Source organism: Chiroxiphia lanceolata, chromosome 7 (genome assembly GCF_009829145.1).
Source record: "Chiroxiphia lanceolata isolate bChiLan1 chromosome 7, bChiLan1.pri, whole genome shotgun sequence".
Lineage (NCBI taxonomy): Eukaryota > Metazoa > Chordata > Aves > Passeriformes > Pipridae > Chiroxiphia > Chiroxiphia lanceolata.
In genome coordinates, this window is record NC_045643.1 from 34949255 (window position 1) to 34965591 (window position 16337).

The 16337-nt window shown below is 38.1% G+C and overlaps 1 protein-coding gene across 10 annotated transcripts in view; it reads right to left on the reverse strand.

Annotated features, from left to right (window-relative positions):
- Window positions 1–16337, reverse strand: part of LRP1B (LDL receptor related protein 1B) — a 672101-nt gene that overhangs the window by 298237 nt on the left and 357527 nt on the right. For all 10 annotated transcript variants that reach the window (XR_004358017.1, XM_032693191.1, XM_032693192.1 and 7 more), the window contains one exon: window positions 9828–10085. Coding sequence is in view for 9 of the 10 variants with exons in the window: in XM_032693191.1 (XP_032549082.1) it covers window positions 9828–10085 (258 nt within the window). In the remaining variant the exon portion in view is untranslated. The remainder of the gene's footprint in view (window positions 1–9827; window positions 10086–16337) is intronic.

Here is a 16337-nt window from a genome sequence, read left to right on the forward strand (position 1 = left end):
ACTTACAATGATTCAAACACTTTTTTTCCACAACGAAGAAATTTATATAGCTTAAGTCTGGCTTTAACAAAAGTTATTCTCCCAGGTTAAAACATTGGTTACCTGCAATTTTTCAGTTTTTGAGTAAGTGCTTCACTCAAATCAAACTTAAAAATTTGAAAGCAAACCTAAGGTTTTCTTTTTTTCAACTCAACTGACAAATACTGAAAAGGATTTTATTTATTTCTTAATTCTGACATGATCCATAAGGTTTCCAGCATTTCAAGTTCTACTCCAAAGCTTCAATTAAAAGAACATTCTAAATCAAATTTGCTTCATTCTAAGTAGAAATCCACAATTATGTAGACTGAGAACACAATAATATTGCCATGAACTAAGAGATAATTCTTGTTGAGCCAGTCATTGCTTCTGTCAATCAAAGAAGTTAAAAACTGAAGAAATTGATCCTATATTAAACCCCCCAAATCAGATGGTAGTTTTAATTTGTCATATCCACCACAGTGTAAATAATAATCACAGTTTTATCAACTTTTGCAAAACATGCAATTCATCTTTTTGTAGGGGCTCTCGATAAAGTACCAAGTTAAGAACAAGCCCTTTGTTTTATTCTGACACACACAAAGTTTTTGGTGTGTCTCTGTCACAGACTCCAGTCCAGCACAGGAATACCCAGGCTATGGTGAGTGCAGGAAGCAAATCAGCCAAGAGCTTCAGGTTTTCACTTTATCAGAGACACAGTGTCTGATTTCAGAGTCACTCTGATAAGAGCAATTACTTACTCATTTCTGAAAAGCATGATATTTATTTACCCTTTTCCCTGCAGTAGTACAAAGCACTAGATCAAAATATGAGTTGCAAAACACAGCAATTAGTAGAGAGCACAAGTCTGATCACAACTCGCAATATCTGTGTTTATACTCTATTACTCTTTTCGTTGCATAAGATATGTTAAGCAGATTTTTTTTTCTTCCTGCTGCTTCCCCCAAAACATACAGCAGCCAGAATGTGTGATTCAGTCCCTGCAAATACTGCAAATTCCCGATGGGTCACTTCACAGATGCCCTGGAGACTCAGATGTGGAGCAGAGACAGCTCAGTGCATCCCTAAGACAGTTCAGGCTCATTGCTGAAAACACACTGTTCCCTTATGGCTTTAGCCACTGACAAATCTCTGTCTGGGATGGACTTTGGTCTGTAATTGCTCAAGTGCTTCATTTTTTATATCTGAACATGGCACCAGTTATGATGCTGGGTGTAAACAAACCGTATTTTGGATTTTATAGTTTTTATGTCCCCTTCATTCCAAAAGTAATTTCAAAGAAGACACAGACTTTTTAAAGTTTTCTGCAATGTTGACCTGTGTCTCAGGGAAAGTCTTTAGGAGGCAGAACACACAATCCAAAGTACATTATGTAAAAAACAAACAAACAAACAAAAAAAGTTTTCTTCTTCATAGTGTTTTAGTGGAAGGTTTTTTATGAAGTCTGAATGAAATATTTGCATTAATAAATTAATAATTGGAAGCATGTGGCAAATTGTCTGTCAATTAGTCTAAATGAAGCAAACTTGGTTAACATCCTATGTGCCATGCATTTACAGAGATATATCTCCACTTAAGAAGATAACCACTACCTAAACCATAAAAAGTGTGAAATTTATAAAGACAATAATTTATTACCATTGAAGACAGTTTCTAAGAGTGTTCACCTGAAGCCTCAAGTTTATAAACAACTTTACTGACAGGGGCAGATTACTATCATATATCTTCTATATACCTCTTATATACCTCTTTCTTGGAAGAAAGGCAGAAAACAAGCTCCTGTGATTACTGAGGACCTCTCAGGAGCCCAAAAACTTCAGCAAACCCATTAGAGGACTGTTAATAATTGCTGTAGCTCAACAGTTGGTTAGATCCTGCATGGGATCAGAAAGGGGCAGAAGTTTTGGTTGTAAAAGGCAACACGATTCTGTTGTTGTTTCACTTGCAGCATGCTACAAAGAAAAGAACTTTCTGGTTTCAGCAGCCAACAAAAAAACTACTCAACCAGTGCTGGAATCAGAGGATTGAGGGAGCATCTCTCCTGATCTCCGAGAAGGCTGTGCTATGCAAATGTTTGTGTCTCCCTGGACATTTGCCTCTTACTGAAGTCCACAGTGGATTTACAGAAGCAGAACAAGTTCAGTTTTTGTGAAAATCCTATTACAAAGAATAGTTGCAGTGACTGCCAAGCAAAAACCAAAATGAAGCCAACACAGTGCATATGGATGTCAAAGGTTTATGGGAAAATGTGTGTCTAATCCCATAAAATATGCAATACTTAAGTCCACACTTCATTAAAAAAATTACTTGTGCAGTTTTTTTGTTTGGTTTGGTTTGGCTTCATTTTTACTGCTATTTCATTATTGTTGTATCCAGGGATAAAAATACTTTTGTAAAATATTCACTACAAAACTGTGTGGTTTGTATTTGCAGCAACCTAGTTATCTATACATTACATCTTTATAGCCCCCACGATTATTTCATTCTATCTTCAAAACCTTGTTAATAAAATACAAATGCTACTGCTTTACAAGCAGCATAATAATTCAATTTGACAGAGAGGAAGAGTCCCTCAGCATTCCGCCTGATAAAGATAAATTTACATGGCTACTGACACCATGACAGAAAGTCCTGCTCTTATTTGCAAAACCCTTCTGCTTCTGTGGGAGTTTTCTTCCTTGCTCTTGGATTTCCTCCCTGGTGCACGAGCTTTTCTACCAAGGAGGGGTTGGGATGTGAGGGAGACATAAAAAGATACAGTCATGTCCCACTTTAGGACAATAACGAAGCTAATTAAAAAGGAAGTCCAAAAATGGTCAGTTAGGAAGTCGACAAACCAGGGAAAAGGGAATATGACAATTCAGCACTGAGAATTTTTGTCTCTTTGCAGATACAACATTCAGGAGACTGTCCCAGGCAGAGCTTAGGAGTTCAGAGAAGGGGGGAAAAACACCTTCCCCCTCCCAAAAAAAAAAACAACAAAAAAACCCCAAAAAGCCACAAACAAACAAACGAACAAACAAAACCGAACCAAATCAACCAACCAACCAACCAACTAGAAAAAATAAAGAATTTGCTCTGAGAAATACCATTGAGATAAGGCTTTTTATTTTCTGTACTCAGTCTGAGAATTAGCTATCCAGGGCACAACCACTGAAAAGCAGATATAAAGAAAACAGACAGCTTTGCTAAGAACAGAAGACAGAGGCAGGGCTTTGACCAATGTCAATGCAAGATCAATTGTGGAAGCTGGAAGAGTAACAAAGCTTGAAAAATAGTGGTATTACATCTTTGAACGACTGAAAAAAATCCATTTGTGGCAATTAGCAAGCAGTTAATAAATAGCTCTTGTGTCAAAAGGGATTAAATGCAGGCAACCTAACTTTGGAGGGAAATGCCACAAATTCAGAGTATCTGTCGTGGCAGCTTGTGTCTCACAGTGACATAATGAAATGTTACAGCAACGCTATTAAGCCAGTAGCACAAATCCTCAAGTCAAATGGAACAGTCTGTACCCAAAAGGTGCACCAAGAGCAGACAGATACTTCCCAACTAATATTTAGAACGAACTAGTAGATGGAAGGTCCTCTTAGGATTTCTGATATACAGATTATATCTTAACTTTTGTGCAAACACCATCAAGCATTGAGATACAGACCTGATTATATGAATTTTATTCAATAAAAAAAGATAATAGGTTTGCAATATGCACCATGGTCAAAGAATGAGATCCAACTGATCGTGCTTGTTGGAACAGGAAGGTTGAATGAAGAGATGTGAGCTACCCTTGCCCTTCTAGTAAACCTGATAATCATCAAAAAGGTTGTGTATAGCCAATAATCAGAATAAACTAGCCAGGAGCTAAAGAGAGAAGCACCTGATAAAAGGAAGCTTCTGTGCAGCCTGGGACTCCAAAGGAGTTTTGTCATTACAGGGGGAAGAAAGACTGTACCTAAAGGGACAATTATCAGACAATGCTATTTCCTGCACTAAATAAAAGCCCATACTGCACTAGGAAAGCACCTCATCGAGTCTGTGTCAAATACTGGATCAAAAGTTCTGTAAATTCAGGTACACCAGAATGAAGAATAAAAGTATGGACAGATGCAAGGAAAGCATTTCCCATATCATAGAGTATGAACATCCAACTAAAGATTTGGACTTGTGGATAAAATACACAAAAGCACATGAAAATTAAAATAAAATATAAACAGTACATGTGCAAATCCCAACAGACACTGAGGCAGACATGAGGGAGGACTCAGGAAAGATGTAGCCTGGCATATATGACAGGGATGGACCCCTGGAACTACCTAAGACGTGGGTCAAACCTGGTTCCCTGTTAAGCATCACCAAGTTCTACAACAGTGGTCTGTGCTGGGATCTGCGTGAGATCACATTCACAAGTCACCTGGAAGATGACATGAATAACAGGGTGACAAGGTCGACTAATAAAAAAAAGAATAGCAATGAGAAGGGTCACTTTTGAAGAACTTCAGGACCTCAGGAGACTGAGTGACTAGACAGTAAAAGAGGATGGGAAATTCAAGCTGAATAAATTAATGAGAAAAGTATCCTAGTTTTGTATATTTTGTATATCTCACTTAAGAGTGAGATATTGATACCCAAAAAAAACACCGAAAAGCAAAAAAAACCAGACAAGCAAATAACCCCCCCAAAAAAGCCCCCAAAAATCCAAAAAGCCCACCTTTTGACAAAGAAAGAACGGTCACTATTCCAAAAACAGCACTTGTGCAGTCTTCCTAGAAGTTCAAGAACATCAATATGAGATCATCCATGGCTAATTAGCCAAGTGGATGCCACATACAGGACAAGTATGATGTGATATTTCCTTATGATACTCTTCCCACCTCCTGTTTGCCCCCCTTACTGTATGAGATGCTCTGAACACTACTAAAGTGCCTTGTTAGGTGTAAATGACCTTTGACACAAAGCCTTCTCATTCCTGTGCATCCTCCGGGCTCATTGGTGCCTCTTACTGAAGAAAAAAGCAAAATCACATCCTACAACTGTATGACAGCTTTTAGTGCCTGTCTGGAGACAAGCTGGGGCAGACTGTATGTAGGAATAAACACTTTCCCCCAGATCTTCACAGTTTTTCTCCTCCTGAATAAGCCAAGCTTTGCTTTGATTGCCATGAATATTCATGGCAATTCACAGGAATGCTGAAAGGAGCACCAGGTCCAGGGAATAGTGTTTCCTTCAATGACTGAGCCTCATCAATGCCAAGGGAAATGGGTGCAGCTATTCTGAACACAGCACTAGTAGTTGTGGATAACCATTACTAAGAAGTGGCTTAGGTCAGGGGGTGAAGGAGCAATCAGTGGGACCAAAACCAGAGAAAAAACCCAATAATGTAACCAAACAGACACTGTGGGATACTGGTCAAATCCTCTGGGCTCCCTGTCTTCACAGCAATCATATCCAAAAAGTGGGAGAGCCAAAAAGCCAGCTTTGGATTGTGACCAGGAGGTCAAGTAGAAGGTGTTGGGTTCCACAAGCAGAGAGGCAAATAGCTCTAACATTGGAATCTGCCACCTTTCCATGTCCATCACCTGTTCCCAGCTTTGGCAGGTTAAAACTGAATTACTACAGAAGAAGCAAAATGTTTCTTTTCATCCAGATCAGTCCTGTCTAAACACACCTGCCAAGAGAAAAGCCTGTGTGCCTTCCCAGGTGAGGTATGACTGTCTGTGGGTAGAAAACACAGGTGGCAAAACTAAACACAAGCCCTGCAGGATTGGTACTGGTGCACTGAGATAACTGAGTGCCAAGGGAATCTGAAACTAATACCAGTCAAGCAGAAAATATCATGCTCTGAAGCATCATCCCAGAAGAGATTTTGTTATATTCTGTAGAAGAACAGCAGCTAAAACCCAGGCTGTGCTACCCAGTGCTTGTTTGGAGAGAGCATGTGAGGTGCTTGGTACTTGGAATGATGAAGACACAAAATGCCTTTTAAAATGAGGGAAAAGAAGATTCTGTCATCCAGAAGATGCTGTTCTTGCCAGTCCTCAGCTCCAACACACGGAAGTGTTAATATAAAATTTCATATCATGGCTTTGGCAGGGCAGAAAATTGAGAGAGATTTTCCACATTCATGCCACTAAAAAGATTTTTTGCTAGTCTGGATGAAGAGATATTCCTTTAAATAAATGATTGTTCCTGAAAGTCTCTCTGTACTAACTGGAAATGGACTGTGAGCTAGCTGTGAAGTGTCAAGGAGCATGTCCCTTACTATGGGCAGTGGTTGCACCAGCCCCCTTATAGGAGAAACTTCCCTGAAAGCCTATTTGGCTCTGACATTGTCTGCATAAATCCTTCCAAGAGGAAGTTTTCCCGCTTCTCTTCCAAAAACTTCTAGGTCTTAAAAAGACAACGATGAAACAACATGCCAATGCCTGGTCTTGGCTAAGACACAAATGCCTGTGCTGATACTACTGTGCCTACAGAAACTTACCCTTATTTAAAAGAGTAAACCTATCAAACAAACCCTATGCATGGGAGAATAAATCTTATAAGCCTGAAACTAGCTTAATAAAAGAACACAAGGAATGCCATCACCGGAGTTGCACCCCATTTTCCCACAGGAAGCACCACACGAGCGCAGGATCAGCCTCTCCACAGCCTCTGCAGAATAACATCCAGACACAGAGCAAGTTACATCGTGCTTCAAAGGAATCTGATTCTACCCATCCGGGACACACACACCCCCACAAAAATGAAGTCAGATTGGACTGTCTTTTGAGGGAGAATGCGATAAACTAAAGGACTGTAACTCCCTTTCTTCTGTAGATCCAAAGCTTACACTCACTACCTGGAGCTAGTGCTGTATGACCTGGCATAAAAATGAAGTCATTTTCATAGTCCCCGCTTTCCTAAATGTAGTCTTTCATCTTAAAAGATGATCTATATTCTTTGTTCCTAACTACAAGTCTTACTTGCCTTCACTGAAGAAAACACTTCGAATAAACCCACTTCAAGCAGTTCCAATCACTTTGTATAACTGACTTTTCTACCATTTTTTCTGTCATATGTAGATAAAATGGGGATTTTTTCACACTAACAGATTAGAACAGATTAGAAAAGTAGGATAAAAAAATAGTGAAAATTCCACAAACCCTGCTAAGAAAACTATTTCTATTATTTTCCCCCTAATAGTTTTAGGAATATCCTTTTTCTGGTCACACAAACACAAACACAAAAAAGCTTCCTATTAAGAACAGAATGTACAATTTTATGTGAATAACCCCACGGCACGACCATTTATTTGGCTTGAGCTGTGGGGGAGTGCAATTACACTTGAAAACACTCAGGCATTGAAATCCTTGACAAAGAGTTAAAGTGAATTAATTTGCCTCACCAGAGGTAGTGCTATATGTTGAAGAGAAATGGCAGAAATGACCTGATGGGTAATAGAAGGTGGAGGGAAGAAAAGGAAGAATTTAAAATTAAAACTCAGTTGTGCAGTAGCCACAAAAGGACCTATAAAACACGTGCAGGCAAATAGAACAGATGCAGCAACACAAGGCTCCTGCCATGTCCTGGCAGGCATAACTCCAGGTGTAGGTCTGCAAGGGAAGGCATCAATCAGGTGGATAATTTCTGCAGCGAGTACTGGGGATGGAAACAAGCAACAGCTCTGCACCAGATGAGTTCTGATTGAACTTTCAGAAGGTATTATTCCCATAAGGAGCAGCCTGTTGTCCCTGCTGTCTCCTGTGCCCCACCAACCCTGCAGAGACCATGCAGTGCAGAGCTGTGGGTCAGAGCAGGCCAAAGGCAGGTTTCATGCTGCCTTTCCCTCTGAGCAGACATGCCCAGACCATGGGAGTTGATGTTACTCCGCTGCAGCAACACAAGAAAAGTGTCTGGGGATGTGTGTGTTTGGGAAATACACCCCCACAGCTAAATCTGCTGGATTTTGTCAGTCAGAGCTCAAAACCTGTCTCCAAGTAGAGTTTTTTAAGTCTCCAAACACTATTTCCCAAATCAAAATCAAAGAAGAAATCAGACCAAGTCTCTGCAGTTGGTTCACGTCCCTGGGAATTATTATTCTTTATCTAAATAAGACTGAACTATTACCATGAAGTTTCAGAAAAAAATATTAGAGACCACAGGCTGGTGTGTGCTAGCACTATGAAAAATGAGCAGCTCATTAATTCCAGGCACTGTATTAATTTCAAACCCATCATACAGCCCCGATTTTACAAACAGGTGCACTAATGCAGATCTGAACAGCACAGAGATTATCAATTCTCTTCATACACAGAGAACAGAAAGACAGGAACAGAAGACACAACTGGTGAAGGACTGCAAAACATAGTGCTCAGGTCCACTCTGATGATGAAGACAAGTGACAGAACAAACACAAATTCAGTTCAATACAAAACACATTTTGCCAAGGACTGCACTTAATTTGATTGTTCTGACTAAAAGGAAAACAAAATATCAATAGCAGAGCGAATTGAAAAAGCGTAATCAAATACTACTACCATGATCTTTAAGGTACTTAGATATCTAAAGTATGAAAAGCCCTCTAAAATACAACATTAAAAAAGAAACCTCAATAACATAGGAAGAATGAAAAAAAAACCAAACAAAACCTCAAACAAACATACTTTATGCCTCGGATGAGAGTGTTCTCTAAAAGCAGAACGGTCACAATGAGTGGTGAATGAAAAAAAAAACAACCAAAACCCAAACACTATTTTTGGAGAGCTTTTTAAATTTAATTTCTTGTTCTAGTAAATATAAAAATAGGAAACTATAAAAAACCCTTACTCTGCAGAAATTACCATATTTTAAAAAAGCTATCCTGATAGTCCAAAGCACAACCTCTATGAAGAACTTATTGCTTTGAAATGCACTTCTAAGAGTTGTAATCAAATCTGGGATTTGAATATTCCTGAACTGGGTGGTCAGAGGGTTTGAGATCCGTTGAGAGGTATTCTTTGATGCACGTCTCTCCTTAAAAGGATTTTTCAAAAGCTTAGGTCCAATCTTAGGCTCTGGTCTTGAGTTTTTAGGAGTCTGTTACTAGCACCACCATTAAACTCCTCAGTGCTGTGGTTTCTAAGCTGATCTAGGGACATCTCTTCTGTGAAAGATGAAGAAAATTGCAATTTTTTTGACTGCACACTGTTTAGCAGTCTGTTCACACTAATGTGTCTATGGATGAACACCTCCTTCAGAAGATAACAACATTCCACAAATTGAAAAGCTGACTGAGGAATAACGTTGTAATGCAAAGTCTAATTCAGTGTGATGGGTTAATGCATTTTTAAATGTATTTTCTTAACTAAAAAAAAAAAAAGGGCAGAAATTGTTTCCACTAAGTCAGGAAATATTTTGATATTTTCAGGAACTAACATATCCGTGGTAGTTGTGCTAAAGATGTGCCTATTTCATTGTTAATATTGTCCCAGTGGCAAAGAATCACTCCCAAGTGTTGTGCAGCACTATTTTGCCAGACAAAAGGAAGCATTTCACATTTCTTCTTCCACTGCACTGCTGGTTTTGTAACTTCCACACGTTTTAGCCAGTCTACAAAAATGAACATCTTAAAAACCTTTTGCATAGGTATAAATGCTGCAACCCATACTGAATATATGAGTGAGGAACATAAAAGTGCTTTGCTGTGAGTTGCAATATTTAATGTGTTAAGATTGTTTTCAACAGCAAACCCCAAAATTCTTCTGAAGGTTCCTGCAGCAGTTTGCCAAGACAGACACAACTGTTTTGCTAAAATATTGTCAAATACTTACTGTGAAGGTACTGAGCAATGTTTATTATCCACTCCTCTGTTAACTTCCCAGCTTTGGTTATCTTGGAACACTTCAGCTGACTTGAGAGATCCCTTGATTCAATCCAACAAACTGTGTCCTCTCTGTAGCTGTAGTCCAATGTCAGTACTGCAGATCCTTTTACAGGGGTTCGTGCAGACAATTTGCTTCCATTAAGATATAAAACCTCAATTGTTTCAGAGCTTGCAACCAGAAGAAGAGGAGGTCTATCAGCAGGCTCTAAAAACAAAGTGAAGAGAGCTGAAAGGATTAACAGGCTGTCTGCACCATATTCATCTTTTGAGTTTTAATGTAGTTTTTAATGTTCTTACCTGCTTGTTGTAAGACATGCAATAAATTGGTTTTGTTTTTATTTTCATAACTATCATATATTCTAAATTACTAGTCCATTTTATCCTGCTGTTCTAATGGTTCACATCATTAAATAAAATTAATTACCCTAGGCCCACAGCTTCTGTTTAATTCCAAGTATCATTATTGCAACATTTTTCATGCCTAAATCATAAAATGAAATACAATTTATGCAAATTATTTCTATCCAGATTACTGAAATTTTTAAAAGAATGAAGACCAGGAAAACCTGCAGAACTCAAGAGTACACAGGAAATTGTAAGGTGCTTTTCATATTAGAGTCTGTAAAATAAGACATAAACTGAGGAGTGGATGCTGCTAAAAGATCTTAAAACCACCACCAACAAAAAAAATACTAATGCAGTGAAACCTGGCTACAGCATAGAGATGATGGGCCTACAACCATCCTTTATAAAGGAGAAAAAATTACGCAGTGGAGATTCCTGACAGGGAAAAGAGAGTGTCTCATTTCCACTGGGTTACCATTACTGTTGTGATAAACAAAGACAAAATATGAAGCAGCGATTCAAATTAGGATATTGCATGCAACTGAAAGTGCTGTCACAATCATCTGAATCATTCTGCCTAGAAACCATGCCAGTAATTTATCAAAATACTTGAGCTATGTGTGAAAAATGAAGGAAATAATAATACTCTAATAGTGAAGATTATATATCTTAAATACACAATGTTCCAGTTCAAGTTAAAACTTTAAAAAGTTACGTTATCCACAGAGAGGAACAAATAACTCTCATTGAGATACACCATATTTAGCATTATCTTGAGTGCTACTGGGCACAAAACCAGTTGTTCTTGCTTTATTCCATTGATTATTCAGGGCTGGTTTTAAAATTTTCATCTGATTTACTCAACTGCAAATAAATATAAGTCTCTGAACGATGGGGAGTCTGCTACACGTGGTGCCACTGCTGATATGCAATAACATCTTGTTCTAGACTTGAACTAGTACTTTAAACTGAAACAAAGTCCCAGTTAATCCAGAACTGTCAGGGGGGCATCTATGTCAAAAACCTGTCCCAGCAGTTTCCCTTTTTTTTTTTTTTCCCCTGGGAAGAATCCCTTTGTTTACAATAGTGGGGTAACATTGCTTTGCTTTAATTTATAATGAAGAACTGCTGTTGACCATGTGAATTGGCTGGAAAAAACTCCATCCAACAGATGTATATATTTAAGATAGAGGAGAGGGAAACTGCTTTCTAAAAAATCCCGTTCCTATGAGATGTTGCTCAGCGTCCAGAGTCCTTCTCCAACTGAGATTGAGCTGACGCAGGACATTATGAGAATATTCTCTGAGAGAGGAAGATACAACAATCCTAAAAATCATCTTAGGTTTACTTGGAATAACAGTGATATCTAATTTTGCAATGATTTACGTTCATGAGAATTGCTTAATTGTCCTTTGCAACGTGTGCAACACCACAACAATGTGTCTATTAACCCCGTTCTTCTGCCACAGTAAATAATGTCGTCAAGTGGGCAAACTTTTGGATGCTGGATTTAAAAACAACTACCTTAAAACAGATATTCTCACTGCAGTTTCAAGCACATTTGAAAAATATTGGTGTTGCCAAGTCAAGAGCTCTCACCCCAGTGTAATCTGCTTGTATTCAGAGGGACGTTTGAACACTGCATTGACGTGGAGCACTTTCAATCAACATTCTGCCTAAATCAAAATTTCAGTATGCCATTCCAGCTGTCTAAATGATGAAAAAAAATGTATAAATAAAAGGTTTCAACAAATAATACTTCATCAGGAGGTCTGATTAAAGAGAAAAAATGCTTCAGTGAATGCAGTGCTCAGTGGTCTCGCTCAAACCCACAGCAGTAGGTGTTAAATTCTGTTCTTTGGTACTATCAGCTTTTATTTAAAAATCTTGCTTGCTCATAATATTTTCTTTTTATTTTTTTCACATAAAAAAACTTCTTTTGTATAAGGGATCAACATGTATTCTTTCTAAAGTTAATTACATTTGGTCTTTTCTTATTCCTTCCCATTTCATAGTGCATATTCTAACTTGTAACACATTTAGTCCCCCTCCAGTAAATCCCACACTGACACCTGCAAAACCACACTTCTGTGTCATTCCTTTTGGGACTTTCTAGATGTCCTCATCATCCTCACAGTCACCCAACAACCCATGAGTCAGATCCACACGAGACTGATTTTTTTTTTTTTTTTTAAATTTCAGAAGATATCAAACAACATCAAGGATTGAACTGCTTTGTGAAACAATCCCTTGTGGTCTAAGCCAGGAGTGAAGCCCCCTAGTCTTGTTTTTTTTTGTTTGTTTTTTTGTTTGTTTCCAAAAGAGAAGGCAGTGTGCTTTTGTTAAGCAATTTTCTTTGAAATCTGCCAGATAGGTACATTTGCAGTCAGTCCAAATCTCTCTTCCCCCCTTTTCTTATCAACTTTTGCTACCCATCAGAAGAGAGCCAGACTTAAGAGCTTCTGTTCCTGTCACCCACACACCCCAACTTTCCAGACTGATACAAAAGGTGTTTTTCCATCTACATCCTGCTGAGTTAGGGGCTTTATTTTTACATCTGACAGCTCTGTGCTCAGCTTCTCTCTTCTCACAAAATAATACCATTGCTTAATTCTGGATTGAATCACTCTTTTCCCAAATACCAACAGTGTGAAAAAACCTTTATTATTATTTTTGCTCTTATATTTTGTGCTAAGTCGGATATTTCCACTCTGCAATCTATAAAAGCCTCAAAGAAAAGGCAGCTCAGGGGATGTTTGCAGTTCCAAAGCCACCACAGTGGTTTGAGGCTGAAGGAGAGAACCATATCTTTTCTTGCACTGTTTTGAACTGACCTGTTGAAAACTGTTAACGAGGATTTAATACCTTACTAAACTCCAGAGAAAGGTTGTATTTTAATATTAATGTCTAAGACATAAGAGAATTCTTAATAAGAATTAGCTTCAAATCTCTCAAGCAACTATTGTAATCAAACCTGGCTGCAAACAAAGGCATGGTAAGGACTCGTGGCACTGCCAAGAGGTTCTGCTTAGCAGGCACTATTACACATTAAAAATCCAGAAACTAGGTTACTGAGTTTGAAATCATAATTTTAAAGCAGAACTACATGAAATAATTCAGTGGATTTTATCAGATAATTATGGTTTTTCACAGTAGAGTAAGTAATCTGCTTCTTTCAGTGTTGCTCAGGTAAGGGTTGATTTCATAGTTATTTTTATATATATACACAAAAAAATATTTAAAGTTCCTGCAGAAATTTTTAAATTAATTTACTGCATAGCATAGTGCTGATGAAAAACAAAAAAGGAGATAATAAAGAAATCATGTATTCTCCCTCACAAAAGCTGCTTGTTTGTTCCTCAAGAACAGAAGCTGAAAAGTTGAATGGACAGATCTAGGGTGAGTTACAGTGAGCTGGCAGCAGCTTTTCAAATAAGTGGACTTCATGTGTGTTATTTTTTCACAAGTTTTTTCTTTTTTTTTTTTTTTTTTTCATTTTATGGGAAAGATAAGAAGTGAGTGGCTCTTTAATCCAGGGAAGTTTTATGATTCATCCTTCTTGATTAAAATGAAAGCATTTTCCTTTGAATTATGTTTAAGATAGAGTAGTGGAAAAGATGAAAGACTTGCATTTCCCTCCTCCCTGATCTTGTCTAAAATACAGATCAATAAGTGATGCCACAACAAATCAGAAATGAAGGTGTTTTGCACTGCCAACAGACCTACTTCTCTGGAAGAAAAGCCTCAGAAATGCCAGCAAGTTGGGTTTTTTTCACACCACAATGATAGGAAAAGGATAAAATCCAGAATTCAGTGTTGACAAGCAGCTTAAACGCCCTTCTGCTGGGGTGTGCACTGTAAATCGTAAGTACTTTGCTCCCACCAACACATGTATGGTATTAAAATCTGAAATGATATTGAGCAGTGTTGAATTAAATGCAGGTCAATTTTGTTTTGACATTATTTTTGATGTTTAGCCATAATGTGCCCCACAAATGGACTGTTCTATTTCTAAAGCTTCAAGACTTAATTCTGTGAGATCATACAAGAAAACTGTGTTGTCAAATCAGTTTAAAAGCACTGAATTTTTTCTAAATACCCTGAAAAAAAGTTTCATTTAGTCATTTTCAGTTCATCCTGCTGTATCTCCATGACAAACATTTCTCACCACATGGCATTTTTCTCTACATAGGTTTTGGAGACATAAAGCATACCACGAACTTTTGGAAAACAGATGAATTTTATTTCCTCAGCTAAAGCTTCCCAATTCTGTCATTTGCTTTCCTTAAATACTCTTCTCATCACATGCAGACCTTGCAATATAGGCATAAAAACTTGGTAAACACAGAAGTTCTAAAACTCTGTTCAGCAAAGCTGCATTTTGTTTCATTTACACCTTAGAAGAAGTCATTAACTGCTTCTTTATTCATAAAAGAAAACATGGTTAAAAAGTCTGTAAAAAACCACAGTGTGCTCCCAGCTGTTTTGATACCTATTTTACATCCTTCCCCAAAGGGACTGTGCAGCTAAAAGCTTCTGGCTCCAAAGGTATTTAATTGTGCTGAGGAAAAAAATGCAGAATTTAATGAGGGAGAAACCTCACCACCCTCAGAGGCGAGCGTGTGTCTGCCTGAAGGGCAGGAAAAAGCAGTTTTTGAGAACTTTGCTAATTGTACCGTAGCACATGTGGAGAGCTGGTTGGGTGGGGATGGGCTCTGAGGCCATGCAAGGGCTGATGGAGACCTACAGGGTCACCACACTATCCCCTGACCCAGAACAGGGCTCCTCCAGACCCAAACAAGTGTCACCTGCTCAGCACCTTCTCTGACTGGGGCCTCCAGCACCTCCTCCACCTCACTGCTCATAAATATTCTCCATCTGCAGAGGCAAAGGGTTGATGGTTTGGTGTTTGGGATTCTGTCGTGTGTAGGATCTCCATGAGGATGGCAATTTTCATTCTTAGCAGATCTGCTGTCATTAACAGTGAAAATTTTCCACACCTACACCTCTAGTGCTGCTTCTTGTCTTTCACAGCTTTTACACACAGTGGAATATTCCTTGGCTCATTTTCTTCATTTGTTTGACAACTACTTTTGCCAAAAGTAGACAAAGCAGGGAACTTGCTCTTTCCATCCTTATTTTCTTTAGGCTGTTTAAGGAAAAAAGTTGATAATTTTTCTAAGTGCTGGGTTGTTGGTTTTTTTTCCTTAGACACCTTTTTTTTCCTGGATTCTGTTCCATTGATCCAAAGTCGCCCAGCTTTATGGGTCTAAGAAGGGAAACTCCATGGCTCATCTCAAGCATCATGAGGTTTTCCTGATCTAAAATTACATTATGAATATTCATGTAGTGGAGAAAGACGAATATTAAAGTATTTTTACATTGTAAAAGTACTTTGTAAGAGGACTTTCTTATCTCGCTTATCCACTTCACTGTGGACTTTTTGTAAAAAATGCTCAGCTATATTGTGTGGATCAAAACAGTACAAACAGTAAAATACTCTGTAACTCTCAGTGGAACTCAGCCCAAACATATTTAGTAATGCTTTTTAGGTGAGCGAGCCTTAAAAAATCCCAGTAGTCCTTCCTGTTTTCTGGTGACAAAATAACCACAAAAATGAAGACTCAAAAATGTATAAAAAACATGGCTTAAACTTGGGGCCTGAAGCATTGTGGATGTTGAATAATTCCTTAAGGAACTTTTTGGGGTTTTTAATATAAAAGCATTGTTAATTCAATATGCTGAATAAGAAAACACTGTGTAAAATATTGCCTCATTAAACACAATTGACTAATTTCCTCGGATTCCCAATTCGCTATAACTAATGAAAACATGCACTAAGCAACAAAAAGCCTTGTGTGAATATGTATATCATGAAATTCACCTCTTGGGATAATGCAAGGACAAAGCAATCTCATGTCTTTTTTTTTATCCTAAGGGTACAATTACCTCATGATCATTTCCCCTGTCTCCATTGTCTTCCCAGAGTAAACAACCTTTATTGTTTGTGTGAGGAAAATCTTTGATTTATTTATGAACAGGGAAACTGGGAACTCTTCTAATCTTGGCTGAATTGAGTATTTCACTTTAATTAATAATAAACAGATAATAA